This window comes from Dromiciops gliroides, chromosome 4, assembly GCF_019393635.1.
Source record: "Dromiciops gliroides isolate mDroGli1 chromosome 4, mDroGli1.pri, whole genome shotgun sequence".
In the NCBI taxonomy this organism is placed as follows: Eukaryota; Metazoa; Chordata; class Mammalia; order Microbiotheria; family Microbiotheriidae; genus Dromiciops; species Dromiciops gliroides.
In genome coordinates this window covers 481851450-481875607 of record NC_057864.1, presented here as the reverse complement: position 1 = coordinate 481875607, position 24158 = coordinate 481851450, and the positions used below count along the sequence as shown (strand labels likewise).

At 45.3% G+C, this 24158-nt stretch overlaps 1 protein-coding gene across 3 annotated transcripts in view; it reads right to left on the bottom strand.

Moving 5' to 3' along the window:
* ETV5 (ETS variant transcription factor 5) overlaps positions 1–9485 on the bottom strand; it is a 72551-nt gene extending 63066 nt beyond the window's left edge. Inside the window, exons 1-5 of one of the 3 annotated variants that reach the window (XM_044004141.1) lie at positions 9285–9485; positions 6000–6145; positions 5786–5873; positions 5627–5674; positions 5480–5530 (exon numbers count right to left, since the gene is read on the bottom strand). In XM_044004141.1, the coding sequence (XP_043860076.1) occupies positions 5480–5530; positions 5627–5674; positions 5786–5873; positions 6000–6044 (232 nt within the window). In that variant the 5' untranslated portion in view covers positions 6045–6145; positions 9285–9485. Of the gene's footprint in view, positions 1–5479; positions 5531–5626; positions 5675–5785; positions 5874–5999; positions 6146–9138; positions 9213–9284 lie in introns of those variants that run through there. The other 2 variants (XM_044004143.1, XM_044004142.1) reach the window with 2 other exon arrangements.
* Positions 9486–24158: the final 14673 nt, after the last annotated feature.

Below are 24158 nucleotides of genomic sequence, written 5' to 3'. Positions count from 1 at the left end.
AAGCTGTAGTTAAGTGGACTATGGAGACGTATTCTATCAAGAGGCAGGGAAAAGGCCCAGAAACACATTTAGCACAACTCATTATTTTGAGGATGATGATTTCTCATCTTCCTATAATAAAATGTTTCCTGGTTGGTTCCTTTTCCTACTTTTTTTGGCGAATTAACAAATGCCCTGTGGTTCATAGGCAATGTCATTGTTAGCAATGACAGGGCACAGATAAACAGCAGTTTCAGAGTTTCATCTTTCTGTAATTGTGGCACTGATGCTTGTGTAGAGAGATTTCAGTGATGCTATAAAATGTGGCATGTATGACCAACGGCAATCAAGTTTCATTAAACTTGAACAAGCCCCTCCCTCACCTCTGGCAAAATCACATGATCTTCCAGAAACTGACTCAAGAGCTTGGGGCTTTCAGAGAAAAGAAGCCAGCCTGTGGGCCAGCACTTGAGTGTGCCAGGCCTTTGTGCTTCTGTGCTGCTAATGTTAATTATAATCAAAGTGGATGCTGAAAAGTAAGAAAGGATTCAGAGGGCTAACATATAATCTTTCTTAACTCTGTGGCAAATATATACCCCATGGCTGTCCTACTCTAAAACCCTGTGCCTTGAAATGAGCTGGAAAAAGGCACGTTATGGGCAAGTGGGCTTCATATTAATTGGGGAAAATTCTGGAATGGATTATTAGAGACCACTTGTCCCCAGAGAAAGGGAAGCAGTGATCTCCATGAACTAACACAGGTTCAAGTCGAGTCAAATTAGTTCCATTTCCTTTTTGAACAGGGCCCCTCAACTGACCAGAGAAACGCTGTGGGTAGACTCCTCAGACCTGAAGAAAGCATCTGTCAAATGACCTGGTGCTATGATGGCAGCCAAAATGGAGGAAGGTGAACTAGTGACTAGTACAGTCAGGCAGACCTGGGATTGCTCCACAAGTGTTCATTAAGGGCCGTATGTAAAGAGCTTGGCCATCTATAGCCAACCTATCTTTCCAGGCTAGTTTCAAAAAAATCCCCTTCAAGAATCTGGCTTCTCAGGGCAAGTAGGTGGCACAGTACTGGCTCTGGATTCAGGAAGACCTGAGTTCAAATCCAGCCTCAGATACTTGACACTTACTAGCTATGTGACCCTGGGCAAATCGCTTAACCCTCATTGCCCCCCGCCCCCCCCAATCTGGCCTCCCAGCCAAAGTAGCCACCTTGCTGTTCTCAGATGGGACAGTCTGTCTCCCACCTCTGTGACTTTGCATAGGCTATCTCCCAGGCCCCAAACACTTTCTCTCCTTACCTCCACCTCTTGGGAATCACATCTCTCTTCTACAAGCCTCGGCTCAAGAGTTTCACTCACAAAGATGCCTTTCCTGATTATTCCAGTTAGCAGTGCCCCTCACTCTAGGAAATTACTTTTTTTTTCCCCATAGTCAATAAACATTTTTAAAATCACCTACCATGTGCCAGGCACTGTGCTAAGAACCATGGATACAAATAGGAAAAAGATGATCCCTGCCTGCAAGGAGCTTCCAATCTAACAGGGGATGGTGATGTACAATATTTATTGACTAAAGACTTTTAATTTTGCATATATATTAGATTTACTTATTTGAGTATACATTGCTCCCCAAATATAGATCCCAGGTCCCCAAATATAGATTCCTGGAGGGGAAGGAATTGTTTTATTTTTGTTTTGATATCCTTAGTGTTAGCACAGTACCTGGTAGACAGGAGGTACATAATAAATGTACTGTTAAACTGACTGGAAACTGAATGTCCCAGGCAAGGAGGTATGTCTAGCATGAAGAGGTCTGTCCTTAAGTCTGTCTAGTTCAACATTCCCAATCACCGTCCATTTAAATGAAGAAAGGTGGTATGTTTATCAAGTCCACAAGGGGCAGCTAGGTGGCACAGTGGATAGAGCACTGGTCCTGGAGCTGTGTAACATGGGAAAACCACTTAACCCCTATTGCCTCACACAAAAACCCCAAAACCACACCAAAATCCATAGATCAAATTGGGAAGGAAAACTAATATGGTGGATGACAGAATGTTGGGGTCTTGAGGACATCTCAGTAGGCTGGAATGATGGGCCAAATATAATGAAGGAAAATAGGGATAAATGCAAAGTTTTGCACTTAGATCCAAAGTCTCAATTGTACAAATATAATATGTGAGAGACATTACTGGAAAGGTGTCCATTTTAAAAAGATCTGGGTGATTTTATAGACTGCAATACAAACCTAGCATGTGAATAGGGGTTCTTAAGCTGAGTCCTATGAATTTGGTTTTTAAAAAACTGTTCTGATAAATAGATTTCAATTTCCTTTGTAATCTTATGTATTTTACTTCTCACATTTTAAAACATTATTCCAAGAAGGGGCCCGTAGACCTCACCAGTCCATGACCCCAAAAAAGGTGAGAACCCCTGATCTAGAAGAAGCCAGGGCACACTGCCTAGGTCAGACCCCCTTCCATGAAGCTGTGTCTGGATGAATGAACTGTCAAGCTAGAGTACGAATGGGATGGTGAAGAAACCAGAAATCCTTCCACATAAAGATCGAAAAACGGGGACTAGGTAGAGACAGAGTGAGAGGGTTTGGACCTGGGATGTACAAACAGATCCCACCCCCATCCTCAAATATCTGAAGGGCTGTCAAGTGGGAGATTGATTAGAATGATTCTGTCTGGCCCAGAGAGCAGAAACTGGACCAATGGCTAAAAATCATAGGGAGGTCAATTTCAGCATACTAATTCCTAGTAATTAGAGATGTCCACAAATGGATGAACTATTCAAGTTTCCTATCAGAGGTGGTCTCCAAGGAGAGGCTCAGTGACCACTTTTTGAGAATGTTACAGGGGGATTCAGGTTTCAGATAGTGAATGGTCTAGCCAACCTCAAAGGTTCCCTTCAACTCCATGATCCTACAGAGAGGGTTATCTAATTCAACTATAAGCATCCTGCTAAACTCAGACTGTTGTAATCAAAAACTAAAGAGAAAAGCAGACAATTCAAAATCTATACATTAACAGAGAGGCTGACCTCCAAAGCTCTTGCATTTTGGGTAAATGATTAAAACTTATTAACCAAACCTGCATTTCCAAAGAATCAACTAGTCATCAATTTCTTTGCTTGTAATATTGTTTGTTGTTCAGTTGTGACTGACTCTTGGTGACCCCATTTGGGGTTTTCTTGGCAAAAATACTAGAGTGGTTTAATTCCTTCTCCAGCTCATTTTACAGATGAGGAAACTGAAGGGTTAAGTGACTTGCCCAGGGCCATTTAGCTAGCTATTGAGTAACTGAGGCTGGATTTGAACTAATGAAGAGTCTTTCTGACTCCAGGCCAGGCACTCTATCCACTGCAGCACCACCTAGCTGCCCTTTACTGTAATATTAACCCATAAATATTTCTCCAAATATAAATTGGAAGTGCTAGCAGCTACCTCAAAGTCTATTTCCGTATGGTCCCAAATGTGAAGTTAATTCAAAGGCAGTCCTCTTACTTCTCCTTATAACTCTTCAGGTTATAAAGAAACATAGTGTCAATGAAGGCATTTCAAAGAGCCTCTGCCAAAAAAAAAAAAAAAAAAAAAAGGAAAAAAGCCACCTCCCACACAGTCGGCAGCAGTTTGGAAGGGCCGGGCCACATCACCAACACAGAACAAAGCCGGACTACAAATCCCCTGCCTTTCATCTTGGAAGAAAACAGAAAAGTTGAGTTGTCTTTAGCCATTTAGTGGCAAGCTTCCCAATCACTTTAAAGCAATCAAAGAGCAATAATTAACACATATTTACTTTAATAGAGCAAGCTGTGACCAAGCTGAGGAAGCCGTTCACCTATGGGCTCACTTTGTTTCCTTTTCAAGTTTCATGGCAATGTGCCTTAGAGACAAGGCTCCTTATTAAAGAATGTTTCACTGGTACCTCTGTTCTAACCATTAGTGATTCAGAACATCCCTCCTGAGGGCATGCCCCAGAGAGGCTGCCTCAGTGCACAGTGTCCGCACAGACACATATATTCTCATGTACACAGAGACACACTCACACAGACACAGAGACACACAAACTCACATGTACAGGGACACACTCACTCACACACACACACACACATGCTCACATACACAGAGACACTCACATGCATGTGCGCGAACGCGCACACACACACACACACACACACACCCATCCCTTCAATCAGAATGATCCCAAACTGTAAACAGTTTCCTGGGTAGAGAGGGAGAAAGTAGATCTCTGCCTGGCTCAGGTGTTTGCTATCACAAGCGATGACTAAGAGACATGATTCTCTCCATGATGCAACTCTCCAGAGGGGCACCATTTTCTTCCATTTTCTCTTAGCCGTGCTCACTTGCTGGTGACTAATGCTCTCTCTCCAGCAGCTCTGCACTGCTCAAATTTCATCAGCAAGCTCTGTCCTTGACGGCCTCTTGGCCCATAAAAGCTACCAAACCTGTTGAAGGCAGCACTGAAAGGCGAGGGCCGAAGAAACCATCTCATTGCGGACACCAAGAGCCGCCTTGTGTTTTCACCATTACATTTTATTGCCCCCGAAGTAATGAGCAATTAATGTTCATTTCAAGGAAAAAACTGTCTGCAAATGAGAAAAACAGAAACCCCTGTATTTATCAGAGCAAGGGCAACAGGGTTAGAAGCCAATGCCCTCTCTATCAATGTTTGGTCACACACCACCACAATCACCGTCTTTTAATTTCAAGGTACAAACAAGACCCAATGGCCTTTGTAATCACAAAAAGAAACATCAATTACCTGTGATCCTTTGGTAGTCAGAAGGGGGGGGGGAGGTGGGGAGAAAAAGCCATGCCTAGAAAATAAACTTAGGGAAGAAATTCAATACCTGCCCCTGACCCCCAACCCAGCAGCTAATATCCTTGAATCGGTACCTACATGTTCTGATATTCACACCTGACACTGAGGTTCACTGAGGTGTGAGGCCCTCACCAAAGGATCCTCAAATAATTAAGGTCCCTGACTCCAGTGTATACATTTTAGAAATAGCTTCCATGAGATTCCCTCCATGCACTAGTCCTCTGAAATTCTCTTCAAGTCCCTGGTGGTGAGCCTCATCGAACTTAGCTAGTTAAGTTGGTCCTCTGACAACACACTTGGAATTGAGCCCTGGACCCATCCTTAAACCCTTCCTTCCTCCTGAAGCTGGGAGGAGCCCATAGACCTTGAATTAGTCCAGAGCAGCTTTTGAGAATACAAGTTTGTGACCGAGTTTGAGTAAGACTAGAGTGGCAGTTTCAGTAATCGATGAGTGTTATTTTACTAGAGATTCCAGCAGTAGCTGAAATAAGTGATATTCACAATGCTCATGATATGTCAGAATGCCCAGAAAATTAATGGTGCTTTGTAAACAGTAGAGGTCAGCATACAAAGGTCAGCTAGGATTATTTTTTATCATTGAGAGTTCAAATGAGATCAAGGAACAATAACTAGGAAGGTGCTTACGGTTATCAGACTGAAAATCTGGGACAAACTGTTCATCGTCCGGAACTTGTGCTGGGGGGAGAAAAAGACATTTTAGAACTTTTCATTTATATGAAAATGTGCAGTCAAATATTTTGCATGCAAAAAGTGGACAGCTCAGAAACTTGCCTTCAGCTAACCAGGCCTCCTGGAGTTGGCTGAGATCCTGAAACAACTCTGGAATTGAACATAACAATAAAACAAAAGAAGTTACAAGCTACTTGGGAAGAGGAGAAGTCTCCATGCTGCTTGATTTAAGTGATGCTCTAATACAGCCCAGCACACTACCTTCTGAGTCGTGAGCCAGATCTGTGTCCAAGAACTTTCTCTTTCTGTCAATCACAGGCCTTGCTCGATAGTCCTCAGGGTGAGGTTTCTGAAAGAAGCAGAGAGTTGCAGGCTCGACACTCCCCTTCAGCACAAGCCTTTGGAGAGAGGTGGCAGCTTTAACTGCACTGGGAGAAGAGACTCCAAACACAAACAAAAGACCATATAAACTTACCCCTGGGACCATAAAAGGGACTTGCTGATCATAAAAACCATCCATTGTGCTTCTAATGTCTTTAATATCCCTCTGAAAAGCTTCAGCATCGAGTAATTCCTGGGCTGAAGGGGTCCTGTTGTTTTGTGAAGCTCGCAGATTTCAAACTGAGAAATAAGGGGGAAAACAGAAAGACATAAAGAATTCTAAGCCACTGTTTCTTTAAGCTCTCAAAGGGAACATTCTCCTTTCTTGGTGGCACTCAAAGACACTTACGGCCACTAACTGCTGTGCTTGATTAAAAGCCTCAAATATATGACATTTAAAAGACAAATCTATTTGCCTGTCCGTCTTTTCCTTGACCAGAGGCGTGCTACCCTTTAACAAAACAGGAATGAAGCCGGGAGGGGGAGGAATAATCCACATTTCAAAAGGATTCATCGAAGGTCATCGTGAAATGGTCGTGAGGGTATTTATAGTGGTTATTTATAGACAAGTAGCATCTTGACAGAGGCCAGTGGAGGAAGCAAAGAAGCTCCAACCTCAAGAATTCAGTGATTGCCAAACTGAAAATCAAATACCAAGAGAAAGCATCTCAGATGAATATTTAGCCGGAAAATGTTTGCACCTCATTTTTCAACACCACAATGATCTTGCTTCGATTCATTCTCATTCATGACTTTTCGGCTTCAAAATCTACTCCAAGCCATCGATTTATGTGCAGAGGCCACACCTTTGTGATATAAACTGCAGAGACTAGTTCAAAGAAACTATGGAATGAATGCCACTGTAGAAACTTCCAAGGGCTTTCTTGCACTTCAAAAGGCTTATGAGCTGACAGATTCACAAATATAAGTTGTTTATTAAGCAGATTTTATTTCTGGTTAAGTTTATTTCCCAAAAAAGGCATTAAGGAAACAAAACTAAAACCCTTTTAGGCAATTTGAAAGAAGGGAAAATGAGAGTCAAATAGCTACCCTAATTTGGGGGAAAAAAATCATAATTTTAAGAAGATACTTTCTTTCCAATATATTATAGCCCATTTTTCCATACTAAAGGCTGTGAAAAGTAACCAAGTAGGAGGAAGAATCTGACTTTATTTATTCAAGTATTACAATTTTAGCTCTCCCTAGATTAAGGATCAATTTTCCTATCAAGTTAAAACTAGATATTTTCCAGTAGGTGATAACCATGAGATTGTTTTGAACACTAATTATAAAAGCAGATGAAATGCTCATAACTAAGAAGTTGGTTCCCCAGTCTTCCACATTCCCCTCTCTGACTTCATGGCAATGCCAATCAGCAATTAATACAAGCCGAGGAAGGGAAGGCGGGAGGGGAGGGACAAAGCACAACGTACATTTCATAACTTTGCAAGAAAAAACAAACCGCTCTCTATCCAAAAAGAAGCAAAACTTTCAAGCTACCCTCCGCCCTTCTCCAGTGTCTCCAAAGGTTATGCAAAAATCTCGAATGTTCAAGCAGAACATAAAAGAATGCGAAAACATTTTTTCTCACTTTCTACAATCTGTCACAGTCTACGGTTTAAGTGTGTGCCTCTGTGTGTGTGCGTGCGTGTGTGTGTGTGTGTGTGTGTGTGTGTGTGTGTGCCTGTGCGTGTGTTCGGGGACAAGAGCGGTGAGATATTTTTAGTCTTATTATGAAATACATTACAGAATCCTTCACCATGAATACAAAGATCTTTTCCAGATTCAGAGGTAATCTCTCTTAAGCAGATCTTAACAGTTAAGCATCCAGAAAATAAACTCCATTTTTTGTTTAAATTAATTACTTAGAATGTAAGCAAGCATTTCATTCTGGAGTTCAAACTACTTCCTTCTTTTTGCACCCAAGAAAACTAAGTCAAACAGTCCAATTAAGGTCCCCTCCCCCACAACACAAATCTGGCTTTGCTTTTATGAATGGCAGAGCCAGCAGCAGCAGGTAGAGACTGTAACTGGATCCCTAGCGTAGGGCCCCATTCACAAAACAAGACACACTTCCACCAAATTCCCAGCTTTCCCCATTCAAGAAAACTCCTTCCGAAGTGCCCCCGCCCCCACCTCCAATTCACTAACTGCCTTAAGGCACAACCCCTCCCCCTTCCCCTCCCGGTTTCAGGCAGAAAGCTCAAAGCTAAACACACACACACACACACACACACACACACACACACACACTCACTCACTCACAAGGAGATGGGGGGGGGAAGGGCGGTGTATGGCGAGCAGGAAAAAGAAACCCGCTTCATTCATAAAGTCACCCACATTCATAAAAACTTGCAGCCGCAACCGCGGCCAATCTTCTCCCATGTTCACCTTACCAGAGTGGGGTGCCGGCCCCGCTCCATCCCTAGAAAAGTATAATCTCTCCCCGAGGCACCTCCTTCCACATCTAATCTCAGTCGCTAAAGTCTCCCAGAAAATGTTGCCTGATACCCAGGCCCCCAAACTCAGCTCCCCAGTCCCGGGTTTTGAATCTATGCAACACCCTTCGCCCGACTCCAGAACCCTTTTAAGCTCTCTTCGCTTTGCTAAGGACCCTCCGGCTCCGCGATCACCCCAGTTTCCCCCCTCCCTCAAACCTGTACTCCCCTCGATCTCAGCCCCTTCAGGCTCCCAGTGACGCCCCTTCAACCTATGTCCGAAGGACCCCAACCTTCCTCAGCGCTCTTCACCCCTGCTCCACCTCAGACACCTCTGGGCACCCCATCTGATTTCAGGCTCCCCCCAACCTCTTTTCAGGCATCCCAGGAGGACCCAAATTCGATCCCTGGCCCTCCAGAGATTTCCCCCCAACTCCTTTCAAGCTGCCAGAGAAGTCCTCAAACCCTTCTCAATCACTCCAAGAACCCCCAATTCCCCTAATGTTCCTCAAATTCCCATCAGCCTCTCAGAGAGCCCGCAACCTCCTTTCAAATCTACTCTGGAAACCCCTAAACTTCCCGAATCCCCTGAGGCGGCCCATAGACTCTTCTCGGGCCCCCCTCAAAAAGCCCCCAAACTGGCTCCTTGAGGACCCCCAAATCCCCGAGACCCCCTGAGCCCCCAAACTACCACTTGCCCCTTTCAAAGGCCTCCCCCCACCTTTCCCCGGCCCCCTGACTCACCCTGAACAGGAGCCAGGACCCCCTCCCACTTTCCCGTTCCCCCCACCTCACCTGCCCCCCAACTGCGCCGCGCGCCGTGTCCGTGTCCGTGACCGGTAGACGCAGACCCGTTACGGCCCCCGGCCCCGTTAGGCCCCGCCCTCTCGGGAGGCGCGGCCCCGCCCCCGCCCGCACCTGGGCGCGTGCCCGGGCCTCACCTGCGCACGCTCCCGCCGCCGCCTGCGCGCGCTCCCGCCTGACAGGAGCGCTCCGGGCGGGGGCTCCGACCGGCCGGCTGCCCGCCTCCCCCGGCCCGGCCCCTGGCCCTGGCCCTGGCCCCGGCCCCGGCCCGGCCCGGCTCTGTCCCGAAACCCGCCCGCGCCGCCCCGCCGCCGCTCTCGGGCCGCCTTGCCGCCTAGCTCCCTCGGGCGCCGCAGCCGCCAGCCCAGCGAGCGCAGCAGCCGCCCCCGAACTGGCTGGGCCTCCGCAGCCCCCCGCTGAGCCCAGCCCGGCCCCCCCCCTCCTCCCGCCTCTCCTCCTCTCCCATTGGCCCGCAGCCCCGCCCGCGCCTGTCCATCACCGCTTGTTTACCCCTTCTGCGGGCCAATGGCACGGGGTCGGCCCGCCAGCCCTGCTGGGGATTGGGCCGATAGCGTGCTCCGACCCGCCTTCTCGGCGGGGGAGAGAGGGTCGTTTTACATAATTTATGCACCGAGGGCCCGGACCAATCAGTGCACTCTGGTTTACATAATGTGGTTCGGACGTTTTTCATTCATAAAAAAACGCGACCTGAGGGAGAAGCTTCGCTGAGTCAGTGAAGCCTTTAAAGGGGCCGACAGAAGGAAAAGAAGAAGGTGGGTGAATCTAACGCAGCTTAGCTTAGAGTAGGCTAGAGACCGGGATGAAACCTCAGTGCCCATTTCATCACGGGAACTAGGCCAGAAGACGCAGACCTGGAAGGGATCTTAGAAATTAGTCCCCTTCGTTTTTACAGATGGGGAAACTGAGGCTCTGAACGGTTGGATGACTTGTCCCGGGTCTCACAGACAGGCCACTCGAAGAATGAGCGCCTGAATCCAGGTCTATAATCAACCAATCAACAAGCATTTCTTTTCCAAGTGTTTCCCCCACCCCCCAACTCCTCTTCTCCCAAGACCCCACTGTTCTTCTCCATTACCTTTGCTTGTTGGGGGATGGAGATGACGCCTTTATTTTCCTCCCCTCCCCCCACCCTAGAGCGGGGGAGGGGAGCGGGGGGAGGGCAAGAGGGGGAGGGTGGGGACAGGCTGGGGCTGCTCCCTGCTTCCTTTGCAGCCTGGCTTTCATTCACAGCTGCAGCAAACGGTGCAAAGTTATCTTAGAATGGAAGAAAGAATGGAAGAATTCGTCATTCTAGCCAAAAAAGAAACTCGCTGAACGACCTGGGCATGTGGCCCGCTGAGAAATACACAGTGGGAACGAGTCACTTATTGTTAATAGCTTTTAAGCAGACCCTTAATTGATTAACCTCGCTTGGGCTGGGCATGGAGCAGGGAAGGAGAGGAGAGCCCAAAAATCTTCATTGTGTCTCTTTTTAATTGAAACTTGAGCTCCTAGCTATTCTCTCCCCAAAAATTTAGACAGAGCTGAAAGTCAGGGTAGGTGAGGAGGGCTCCCCAAACTCTTTCTTCCATTGTTTCTATCACCTTTTATCTGATACAAGCCAAAGGAAGGGCACATGGAGTAGAGGGAGCACAAAAGTTTCAGACCAAGGGTACAGATTTGGGGCTAAAAGAGAGCTCAGAAGTCACATAGTCTAACGTCTCCATTTTCTAAACAGCCTCCTCTCCAGAGAGGGGAAGAGAACCCATGGATTTGGGTTTAAATTCCCATCTGCTGCTTACCCCAGTATGACCTTGGCCCAGTCACTTCTTTCATTCTCCTTAGTTTCCTCCTCTACAAAAAAGAATAACTGGGGGGGAGGGGGGACGGGAGGGGGAGATTACGTGATCCTGAGGTCCCTTTGCAGCTCAGAGGGTTTGCTGTGATCCTGAAATCTTTGCTGAAGTCACACCATAAAGTCAACCAACCATGAATCCCTTGGAAACCAGGCTCAGTAGTTAGCATTCTAGCCTCGCTGGGCTGTTTGTTTTCAATTTAAGGAGTGTGAGATGCTGCATTTTGGAATTCAGTCCTGTACAGCTGGGGAAGGATGGAGGTCTACTGGGGTCTGCCAAACAAATGGGCATTAACTGCAGTTGCTGGGATTCTTAACGCCGTGTTCCTTCAAACAAGTAAACAAATCATCCTTGTCCCCTCCCCCTCGGTCCCTCCCCAATGTTGGGAGCCCACACAATGGTGCAGAGTAAGACTGTGTGGCACTCTTCCGGCAAGATGAGCCAAGAGCCAGGGATGTATGCTGGGGGGCGTGCCGGCTGAGCGCCTCTCCCGGTGTGATTTGGCACGCCTCCCTGACTAGCAACCTAAGAGAGAAAGCTAGCTAGCACCCTTGGGAGAGGGAATAGGTAAGATGGGGGAGCAAGCAGCAGAGACACCCAGAGCACAGTCTGGGCCACTGAGAGCCAGAGAGATTTTCTTTATTGCTCTTCAGCGCTGGACGTTCAGTCTTCCCCCTCCCTGACCATGCACAAGCAGTCCCCTCCACCCACCCCCATGTCCGGAATGCACTGTTCCCTCCTCCTGCCTCTCTTAGAATCCCTAGCTCAGCTCAAATGCCACCTCCTACATGAGGTTTTTTCCTGACCCCCCCCCCCCTGCCCCTTCTCCCACCCCTGGCCCCAAATGACTTTGTACTTTGTATATATGATGTAGTTACTTCGGTTCATGGATCACAGACTTCAAATTAGAAGAGAATTCAGAAGCAATCTAATCCCAAACCCTCATTATACAGATAAGGAAACTGAGGCCCAAGGGGTTAAAATGATTTGTTCAAAGTCACAGGCATACTAAATGTCAGAGGAGGGATTTGAACTCAGGCCCTGTGACTCCAGAGACTATGCTTTCCCCTCTGTGTAACTGTTGTTTCCACTGATGAGATGTAACCTGCTTGAAGACAACTGTTTTATGTGTTTGTATTCTCAACCCGTTTTCAGTTTAGACTCTTTGAGGCAGCTAGGTGGTACAGTTTAAAACCTGAGTTCAAATCCAGCCTCAGAAACTTCCTTAGCTGTGTGACCTTGGGCAAATCTCCTAAGCTCTGTTTCTCACTGGAAAAAGAAATGGCAAACCAGTCCAGTATCTTTGTCAAGAAAACCCCCTGGACAGAGGTCCAGGGGGTCATGAAGAATCCAATATGACTGGAATGACTGAGCAACAACAAACAAAATTTCTCAGCACACTGCCTAACAGGGCCTAGAATTAAGTAAGGGCTTAGTACTTATAACTAAAGGGTTAGAGGTTATATGTAGAGTCAAGAAGACTTGAGTTTCAATCCTGCCTCAGGGATTTACTAAGCTGAGTGACCCTGGGAAAGTCATTTAACATCTGTATTATATGTAAATGGAGACAATAAGACCTACTTTCCAAGGTGTGTGTAAAGTTGATATGAGATCATTTCTGTAAAACATTTATTAAACCTTAAAAATCACTATGTAGATGTTTCCTATTATTGGGGGTTTTTTTTGTTTTTTGGTTTTTTGGTGAGGCAATTGGAGTTAAGTGACTTGCCCAAGGTCACACAGCTAGTAAGTGTCAAGTGTCTGAGGTCGGATTTGAACTCAGGTCCTCCTGACTCCAGGGCAGGTGTTCTATCCACTGCGCCACCTAGCTGCCCCTATTATTGTTGATAATATAATAATTGTTGTTCATAATAAAGACGATTCTCTGTCTCTGTCTTTCTGTCTTTGTCTCTTTTTTTACCCAGTCCCATTTAGCCTGATACCCATTATTTTATTTAAGTGTCTTACCTTCCTTCCAATTTCCCATCAAAAGCTGCAGCCAGCGTAAGAGGCCTCTCACATGACATGGGCTGTGTAGGAGCCCATCAACCTGTCTACCTAAATACAGGCAGAATGGATGATCTTAGTGTCAGGAGGTCCTGGTTGGGACTGTGAGACAATGTTTGACTTTGGGAAATTCTAGGGAGTTGCCTAAGGCACACAGAGATTGAATGATTTGGAGAGTTGAGATTCAAACACAGCGCCCTAGGTTGAACTGAAACAAAGTAAAAATTGCCCTCATTTTATGTCTCTAGGCAGCATCTCTTTCCTGCAGTTCTCATTCTCCCAGCTCACAAGAACCCATCAAATACATAGATGTGATGGCCTTCATCATGCCCCCTCACCCCAACAAGTCTTCTCTAGGTTAGTGTCTGGAGTCCTAGCCATTTGTCCAATGAAATCCTGCTATGTTGTGATGAAATCTCATGATGTCATGGTAGGGGAAGTCACTCAAACTACTCTAAAGTCCCCCCACTGTCAAGTAAAGCAGCTGCACAGTACCTTTGAGATATTGCCTAATAGTGCCATTCTCTGTTTTTGGGTCCCCTCTCATTCTACATTCTATATACTCTCTGCTACCACCCAGCTCTGACAGTCTGTGTTCCATCTCTTCCAGGCTAACTTTCAAAATTCTAATTCTGCCATCCTATGTTCCAAGTCTCCTTTCTAACTAGCATTCTATGCCCTAACCCTCTCCTTAGTCTGCTGGAAACATTCCTCCCATTCGTTTTGTTTCTTCCATATGTCAAGGATAATAGCACAATGTAAAAGGTGTCTGTTAGATCCCCCTTGCTCTCAATAGATGACTAATCAACCCTGTTTTCTGGTATTGGGGGCAAGTGTCTATCCAGATCTGTGATTTCATCAGGCAACTCCCAGTGAAGAAACTCCTTCCACCAATAACTGTTCTAGCTTTGTTATCTTAGAGAATTAGTTGTCTAGGGCAACAAGAAGTTTAAGTGACTTACCAGGGGTTACACATTATCTATCTATCTATCTATCTATCTATCTATCTATCTATCTATCTATCTATCTATCTATCTATCTATCTATTCAACTACCTATCCATCCATCCATCCATCTGTCTACCCATCCGTCTACCCATCCATCCATCCATCCATCCATCCATCCATCCATCCATCCATCCATCCATCCATCCATCCATCTATCCATCCATCCATCCATCCATCCATCCATCCATCCATCCATCCATCCATCCATCCATCCATCCATCCATCTATCCATCTATACACCAGGACTTGATCACAGGAGGACAGCACATAGATTTGCTACTAACATTCTGTGTTCCAAGGTCCCTTTTCATCATGAGAGTCTGTGCTCTAAGGACACTGCAAGATCTGGCATGCTATATTCTCAGCTCCTCCCTGCCCACATTCTGTACTCTGTGTGTTTATGACACTTTTATGACCCTTCTTGTAAGCATAGGCATCTAGAGCTGGAAAGGACCTCAAGATTATTTAGCCCAACCCTCTTATTTTACGAATGAGGAAATCAAGACTCAGCGGTTGAGTGACTTGCTGAAGGCCATGCTGGTCAATCAGGTCCCCTGATGTTAAATCTAATGTTAATCAGCTCATAGAGTCCTGGGATCAAAGACTTAGATCTAAAAGGAAACTTAGATGTTGTCCATATACTCCAACCCTCTCATCGTAAGGTGAGGAAACTGAGGCCCAGCAAGGGTCTCCTTCACTTATACCATGCTGCTTCTTCCAAATGGAGAAATCCTCACTGTTCAATTCCCCTTAGTGATTCCTGCCCTTTCTCCCCAAATGCCTCCCAGTGATCCTCCCCCATCCCAACAAATGCCTTTACTTCCAGAATAAGGAGTTCCTTTTTTAGAATTTCCTTGTAGGGCACACACTGAGCCTGTGCTCTGAAGAATATTATATAAACAAGAGATGTCTTTTGCTTAAAAAAAAAGTATCTCACCTACTAAGAGGCTTGGAAGGGGAAACAGTAATCTCTATGTGGGACGCCATGTTCTAGCAAAGCTATAAATGTAATTTCTCTTATGTATAAGATCAGTATCGTGGGAGGTTAATGTTTGAAGCTATAAACCCTGGCGTATCCATCCAATCAGGAAGATTTAAATGACAGAGAGGCCTGGGAATAAGCACTGGGGCATCACTGACTGCCCAAATGGTAAGTGAGTGAGTGAGTGTGTGTGTGTGTGTGTGTGTGTGTGTGTGTGTGATTATTGTTGAACCTGGCCAAAGAAAGTATTATACAAGATTGTGCTTGTCTGAGTAACCATCAGATCTTGCATAAAAGTACGGGGGGTCTGGGATATGCTGAAGCACATCCTTCTGCCAGGCATGGGTGCCAAGCCCAGATGTTGATTTCCCCGTTGCTTGTGCTTCTCTCCCCCCAATTACTTTGTTTATATTTTGTATTAGATTTTAACCTACATATTGTTACCCCCCAACTAGAATGTAAGCTTCCTGAGGGAAGGGGCTTTTTGATTTTTGTAACTAGCGATCCTTTGTGCTAAAGTGGCTGGCACATAGTAAGCTTTCTTTTTTTTTTGGTGACTTGCCCAGGGTCGCACAGTTAGTAAGTGTCAAGTGTCTGAGACCGGATTTGAACTCAGGTCCTCCTTACTCCAGGGCTGGTGCTCTATCCAGTGCACCACCTAGCTGCCCTGTCACATAGTAAGCTTTTAATAAGTGTTTGTTGAATTAAATTCCACTGATGTCATGTATCAGCTGTGCACGTCCATGAAGCCTTGTGCAAAAAAAATATCAGGAGCTGCCTAGCAATGACAACATGTAAGGTGTGTGTGGGGAGGTGATATTCTTGTAGAATTAGAGGGAAGCAGCATAGAAAAGGTGATGAATTTGGAGTCAGAGGACCTGAATTTGAATCCTCCAGCTACCACATGCTAACTGATACCTTTAGTGAGTCACTTAAATCTCTTTGGGCCTCAGGTTACAAATCTGTAAAGTGTGGGTAGGGGGGTTGGACATGATGATATCTGGGGTCATTTTCAGCTCCAAACCTATAATTCTATACTCTCAGGACCACTTCAACGAAATTAGGGGTTGACCACCATCCAGTATTGGGAAATCTTAAGTATTCATTGTGCACAAGAGTGTGAGTCATGAAAGGGATGAAACTTGGCAAAGAATAAATTTTTGAAATTGAGCATCTCATGTTTATTGGGAATCTCTCTGTCTGTCTCTGTCTCCCTTTCTCTTTCTCTGTCTCTGTGTCTGTCTGTCTCTGTGTCTCTCTGTGTCTCCCTCTCTCTGTCTCTGTCTCTCTTTCTGTCTGTCCCTGTGTCTATGTCTCTGTCTCTCTCTCTCTCTCTATTGGACTTGGAGTCAAGGACCTGGAATTGAATCCTTACTATTTTATTTACTTTCTTGTGTGACCTTGTGCAAGCTCCTCCCCACCTTCACACCTCAGCTTCCTTACCTACAAAACTGCAGGGACTAATTTCTTTCTTTCTTTCTTTCTTTTTTTTTAGTGAGGCAATTGGGGTTAAGTGACTTGCCCAGGGTCACCCAGCTAGTAAGTGTTAAGTGTCTGAGGCCGGATTTGAACTCAGGTCCTCCTGACTCCAGGGCCGGTGCTCTATCCACTGAACCACCTAGCTGCCCCACTAATTTATTTCTAACACTCCTTTAAACTTTGAATCCATGAGACACAACCAAGATGGAATAAATAATCTTGGTATCATCACTAGGTCTGTGTTCAAACTCTCTGTCCTCTTCCTCCCAGTGCTCTGTATGGGGGAAGCGGGAGGGGAGGGAGGGAGGCAGTGAATGAATGAATGAGTGTAAGCAAGTATTCTCAGGACTGTTGGGGGCCTGGGAACCAGGTCACCAAGCTTATTGGAACTGTGTATAAAACAAGAGTAAGTGAACTCTGAGTGGGGATCTGGGGGACTTGCCTAGGAGTAAAGCCCGTGGACTTCACAACATCTACTCTGATCACTCTGAGGTGTTTGTGGTTTATTGGCTGGTTCTGGGCCATCCTCGTTCAGAACAGAAGAAGCTGATATGATGGTGAATTCCACACTGATGAGGCATCATTGTGTTGAATACAACAGAGCAGCAGAAAGAGGAGCTGGTTTGGAGTGAGAAGATCTTGTTCTGAGGCCCAGCTCTGTTTCTTCCTGGGTTGTATGATCCTGAGCAAGTCACCCACCTTCTCTGAGACTCAGTTTCCACATTTTTTAAATGAAAGGACTTGAGTGGATGATCCCCATGGATCCTTCCTGTTTTACCATTCTATGATCTTGTGGTGCCTTGGGCAAGCCACCTTTGTCTGTAAAAGGATGGGCAGCTAGGTGTCAAAGTAGATAGAGTGCTAGGCCTCCAATCAGGAAGATTGGAGTTCAAATCCAGTCTCAGATACTTACTAGCTGGGTGACCCTGGGCAAGTCACTTCACCCTGTTTGCCTTAGTTTCCTCATCTGACAAATGAGCTGGAGAAGGAAGGGGCAAACCACTCCAGTATCTCTGCCAAGAAAACCCCAAATGGGGTCACGAAGCGTCAGACACAACTGAACAAAAAGGATAAGGTTGGACCAGATGACCTCCAAGGCCTATTCAATGGGAGACAGTGTGGCCGCTGGTTCCCTGGAATTGGAGAGTTTGGGTTCAAATGGCAACCCTGCCTCTCATTATGTCCTTAGGCAATCATGACCTTATGGTGCGAACTCTTTTTGGAATATGGCACATGCCCGCAGCCCCAAGCCAGGATGCCAGCCTCTGCCAGCCTCAGATTACAAGGAGCCTGGATTCTGGGATGAATGAGAACTGAGAGGTTAAAATATTGGTTCCCTGTCATGGACCAGCCACAAGGAGACAGCTGGAGCTGACGATGCGGGGGTTGGTTCCGTGGGCTTTCAGCTTGGCTGGCCTTCTTTTCAAGCCGATTGAGCCTTGGAGTGGGCAGTGTTTATGGACAAAGGAGAGATGAGCCATGGCCAGCCAGACCCTTTGATATTCCCATCATAAGTGGCTTCATCCACTTGGCTTCAAATGAGGTGTGAGCCTTTGGCTTCACCCTTCCAAGTCAGGCCATCCTTTCAACACTCTTTATCCCCTCACCCACTGGGGGTTCAAAGCTAAACAAACACAGCTAGCATTCAAAACAAGCCCAGCCTCCACCCACTTCTTTTCAGAACACTTGGTTCTAATATAAAGACCACACAGCAAAATGACCCCTGGCCAGAGAGGGTAACAGATTTGAAATAGCCAAGGAAAGGAACTGGGTTTGTGTGCTGGTCATCAATGAAGACACTGAGGCTCCAAGTGGATAACTGAGGGGTTTTTCATTACACAGACAAGCAAGAGTCATCAGCAGGACTCCAACCCAGGTCTTCCGACTCCATGGTCATCAGCTGGGCCCTCTTCAGAGGAATTTGGTGGTAGGGTGCAAGAAGCAGCATGGTACTTGTCTTCAATGAGAGGACCTGGATTTACATACCACCTCTGACCTAATTGATAACCAAGGTGACCTTGGGCTGGTCCATTCCCCTCTGGGCTTCAGTTAACCCATCTGTAAAAAGTGAGGGCTGCACTAGATAGCCTCTGAGGTCCCTTCCAGCTCTAGATAGATCCCATGATGCCACGGTCCAGGTCTAGTCCAAGCCAGAGCAATAGGTAGCTGAGCACAGGGCTGATTTGCTGAAGGAAGTGATCTGGGGTGGGGGGCGGGGCGGGGTGTGTGTCATCTTCTTTGTGCCATGGACTCCTTTGCCATTTGGTGGAGCTTATAGACCCCTTCTAAGACCAATGGTTTTAAATGTATACAATAAAATGCACAGGATTACAGTGAAACGTGGTGACCAAGATTCTTTTAAATGTTCATGGTCACCAGGTTGAGATCCCCCATTTTAGGTTTTCCTGCTCTTTAAGGTGCCAACTCTATACTTTCTGCAGGTTTTAGCTCACCCCTTTCTCTTGTTAATAATGGATTTTGAAAGAGTTCAACGGAAAAAAGAAAGACAGAGGAGAAAGACAGAGAGAAGACACAGAGACAGGGACAGACAGAAGAGAGAGGGAGATAGGGACAGAGAAAGAGAGAAGAGACAGGGAAAGAGAGAAGAGAGAGGCAGAGAGAGACAGAGAGAAGAGACAGCGACAAAGAGAAGAGACAGAGAGACAGAGACAAAGACAGAGAGAACAGACAGTGACAAGGTGACATGGAGAAGAGATGAGAGAGAGAGAGAGAGAGAGAGAGAGAGAGAGAGAGAGAGAGAGAGAGAGAGAGAGAGAAGAGATAGAGACAGGGAAAGAGAGAAGAGAGAGGCAGACAGAGACACAGAAAGAGACAGAGACAGAGAGAGGAGACACAAAGAAAGAAGAGAGAATCATGGGGATGGAGTCCAAGGACAAAATCCTGGGGATACTTGACTAGGGGGCCTCCTTCCCTGGCTGGTGTTAAACCATTCAGGGTTGATCTCTGGCTCTAGCCTTAACTCCCTGTATCTCTTTCTAGTCCACAGGGAGCACATGAGAAATTTTGTCAAATGTTGGGTAGAAATCTGGTGCTGTTATACCCATTCTTCTGACCCTCCAGGCTAGTGACACTTAAAAATGGGAATAGATTCAATCTGGTATAAATTGTTCTTTTTGTTGTTGTTGTTTTGCAGGGCAATGAGGGTTAAGTGACTTACCCAGGGGCACACAGCTAATAAGTGTCAAGTATCTGAGGTCAGATTTGAACTCAGGTCCTCCTGATTCCAGGGCTGGTGCTCTATCCACTGAGCTGCCTAGCTGCCCCTGGTATAAAGTGTTCTTGATGAAGCTGTGCTGACCCCTTTTCTATACAAATGCTCACAAACTATTTCTCTGCTAGAACTTTCTAGAATTTTTCTCTGACCTGAAGTCCATCTCCCTAGCCTCCAGTTTTCAGAGTCAACCTTCTTTACCTTTTTGTAAAAATCGAGACAATATGTAAGACGACAGAATCACAGATGATATATATTTAGATCATAGATTCAGAGCTGGAAAGGACCTTACAGCTTATGACATGTCCAACCTCCTCATTTTACAGATGAGGAAACTGAGGCACAGGAAGATTAAGTGACTTGTCTAGGTTCACACATATACCAAATGTCTGGGACAAGACTTGAACTTGGGTCTTTTTACTCTAACTCCAGTGTTCTCTCTATTCGCTATGCCATCTAGCTGGATGCCTGGAGTCAGGAAGATGTGAGTTCAGATGTGACCTCAGACACCAGCTGGGTGACCCTGGGCAAGTCACTTCACCCTGTTTGCCTCAGTTTCCTCATCTGCCAAATGAGCTGGAGAAGGAAATGGCCAACCGCTCCAGTATCTCTGCCCAGAAACCCCCAAATGGGCTCATGAAGGGTGGGACATGACCGAAACAAGAACAACTCTTTCATTGGGCTGATGTTGCGGTCACACTTGTCAAGGGCTATGGACTTTCATGGCTGACAAGATGACAGTGTGGTTGGGTGACTGTCCATCCAGATACTTCAGTCAGGAATTCTACTCATGGTCAGGGAAGGGCCTGTTTTCTGAGTGATGCTTGCAGAATCTTTTCCTGGTTGAATATGAGTCTGAACCCCATCCCCTAGCTGGCCTGGGCAATCTTCCTAGGCCCTTCTGCTTTAATCATCTCTACCATCTTCCTCTGATCCTGTTTCTTCTTGTTCCATAACTAGACTACTTTATTTTTTATTTTGATTTTCATCTTCTTGCATCTTCATTGCAAGTCTGGAAGAAGTCCCTCACTGCCTCCTCTGACATCATCAGCCTGGTTATTAAAGATTTAAAGGGCCAAATATGGTCTTTCTATCCTTCCTGCCCATCCGTGAAACCCAATGCCAAGGCAAATAACCCCTCATTATGGGATCCATCAGCAGGGCTCATAGCGATGGATTGCATGGACAGCCATGACTTACCTCCCTTGTAACTGCTTCACCCTCTCCAACCCACTCATTTGTTATTGGAATGGAGAACACTTGTGCCCATTAACCTCACACACCTCACAAGTTTAAGTGGGAATGAAGTCATGCCTATGTTTATAGCATCAGACATTCATGATGTTCTTTCCTCATCTTGAGATCATCAGCTATCTCGAGAGCCTCCTAATGGTTTCCAATTTTCCTGGTGTGTTATGGGGCTTTTTACCACCTTGATTTGGAACCCTGAAAGTCTGGGGTGAAAGTTCAGGAATCCAAGTATCCTGAAAGCTCATTGGGGAAAAAATAAGGATGATGATAATAATAACAATAAAAATATGATCCTAGGATGCTTGCACTCCAATGTGCAATTCAGTGGCAGAGCTGGGATTGGAACTCAATTGAAAGCTTTGGTAACAGAGTGGGATTAAAAAAAAATAAATTCATGAAAAAGTATTAGCATTTCTACTTAGCAAAAACAAAAACCAGGAAGAAATCATAGAGAGAAAACCCCATTCAAAATAGCTACAAAAGGAATGAATGGGACAATTTGAATATTGCCATGATCCTGGCCTTGGACTGATGTTTGATTGAATAAATGAGATGGGACTGTTTGTCCTTTGAGCCTCTGCAGTGAATAATTGACTCTCAGTTCAACATCAAGGAAGAGAGGGAGGCTGGGTGGGTCTTTATGCCTTATTAGAGATGATTACAAATGGAATAGTCTGATCCAAACATTTGGACTGTTGAAACCCAAGTCCGGGGCAGACGTGGATCAAGTTCTCTGAGTTAGAACAATTGTTGGGCAGACTTGGTGCCTCTGTGTGATACAGTGGAAAGAACACTGGGGTTGGAAGTCAGGCAGTGTGGGTCTGTTCTCAGACCAGGGCTCAGCTCTAGGGAGAAAGCTCAGCTCCAACCAAGCCCCTTCTCTTTAGACCTAGCACAAACCAAGTGGCTTTGCCCAACAGCAATCCAACCCAATTGGTTCTTTACCAATGAATCCACAACAGCCCACAACAATCCTTCCAACTCCAATAGATGAAAGTTCAGCTCCCTGTTGCCTCCCAAGTGGAGTCTGTACTTTTCTGCCTGGCATTAAAGGCCTCCCCCACCATCCCAAATCAATAAATCCAGTCAACAAGGATTTATTAGGCATCTACTAAATGCCAGACACTGTTCTAAGCACCCAACCTTCACAACCCTCTCTCTTATTACTTACTCACTTCCATGAACTTTGGGTTCCAGGCAAGCTAGACAGCATCCTGTCCTTGGCCCACAGGGCTGTACTTTTATGCTCCTTTATTAAGATGTTCCTTGTGCCTAACACGTCTTCTCCATCCTCTCCATTGGAATGACTTCCCATCCTTTAAAGCTCAAGGTAAAAGCTACTTCCTCCTTGGACACTTTTTCTCATTCTCACCCCTGGACTTCACACAGTCCTTTCTTCTTAACTCTAATGCAATTATCACATAATATTGTATATTGTGCTTATTAGAGTGGGTGTCTCATCCTTTTAATACAAGGTAAGTTCCCTGAGAGCAGGTACTGAGCCTTTCACCCTCGGTGATTACTTCCTGTCCCCTCATATCTTTATTTACTGATGCATAGACATTACATTTTCCCACTCCCATTATAAGTATCATAGAAGGTCCTAGTGTGCAGAGCACTGTGCCAAGAGCCAGGAAAGATACTGAATTTAGGCAATCAACAAACATTTTTAACAAACAAATTTTTGGAGAGCTTTTGTTTTGATATCACCTGGCTTTACCAAGGCCTCCTTTCCTTTTCTTGCTCTGAAAGAGCCATCTCTTATAAAATAAGGAATTAAAAAGAGGATGAGAAAAAAAACGTTCTGGAAACCAACCAACATATGAAAAAGAGTTGATGTTATATTCAGTGTAAGCTCCTCGGGAGTAGAGACTCTCTCCTTTTTGTATTTTTAGTCTTGGCATTGACCACAATGCCTGCCACTCTTTTGGGAGGGAGGGAGGGGAGCAGGACCAAGGGATTTCATTGGTATAGGAAATTTCTAACATGAGAACTCCATTCACCAGTGCATTATTTTTATTTTTTAAAATTTATTATTTTTTTTTGTGGGGCAATTGGGGTTAAGTGACTTGCCCAGGCTCACACAGCTAGTGTCAAGTGTGTGAGGCTGGATTTGAACTCAGGTCCTCCTGAATCCAGAGCTGGTGCTTTATCCACTACGCCACCTAGCTGCCCCCATTATTAGCACTTTTATAGGAAACTTTGAGTCTTAGAGACTTTCTGAGGGCACTAAGAAGTTACATGGCTCGCCTAGGGTCGTGTAGCACCTATGGGATGAAGGCTGGATTTGAATCCAGGTCTTTCAGAATCAGAAACTAGTACTTGAAGATGAGAGCCTAACATTCTATGCTCTCAGGTGCCTCCCAGCTTTGACATTTGTGCCATTCAGCATGTTCTATGTCCCTCCTAGCTCTGCCATCCTGTATTCGACATTCATGTGGCCCTCTCCTTGCCTTCCTCCCAAGTACAGGATCAGAGAGGTAGGGCTGCCTAACCCAGAGGAGGTGCTTTTTGTAAAACAACTGAAAAGGAACACTGCTAATTATAATGTCCAAGCTTGACCCCAAAGAAAACAAATCTCCCCCTGTACTACTGGTGTGGAAAAATCAATCAGTAAACATTTATTAAGAGCCTGCTCTGTGGTAGGCAATGTGCTAAGTGCTAGGGATACAAAAAGGGGCAAAAGATATTCCCTGCCCTTAAGGAGCTTACAATCTAATAGAATTTTTAATTTTTTTATATATATTGGTTAATTTTCCTGAACATTTTTCCCTATTTAAAAAATGCTTATTATAAGGGATGGCTGTCTCAGAGGAAGAAAAGGAAAGGATACCTTGGAAAATCCAGGTGATGTAAAAACAAAAGATAGCAAAAATTTTATTTATTTTTTTGTCATAAAAGTATTTTATTATTTTCTAGTTACATGTAGAGGTAGTTTTCAACATTTGTTTTTATAAGATTTCTAGTTTCAAATTTTTCTTCTTCCCTCCCCCCTCCCCAAGACAGCAAGCAATCTGATATAGGTTATGTATGTACAATCATATTAAACATATTTCTGCATTAGTCATGTTGTGAAAGAAGAATCAGAGCAAAAAGGAAAAACCTCCAAAAAGAAAAAACAAAAAAGTAGAAACAGTATGGTTCAATCTGCATCCATATTCCACAATTCTGTTTTTTCTTTTTCTGGATTTGGAGAG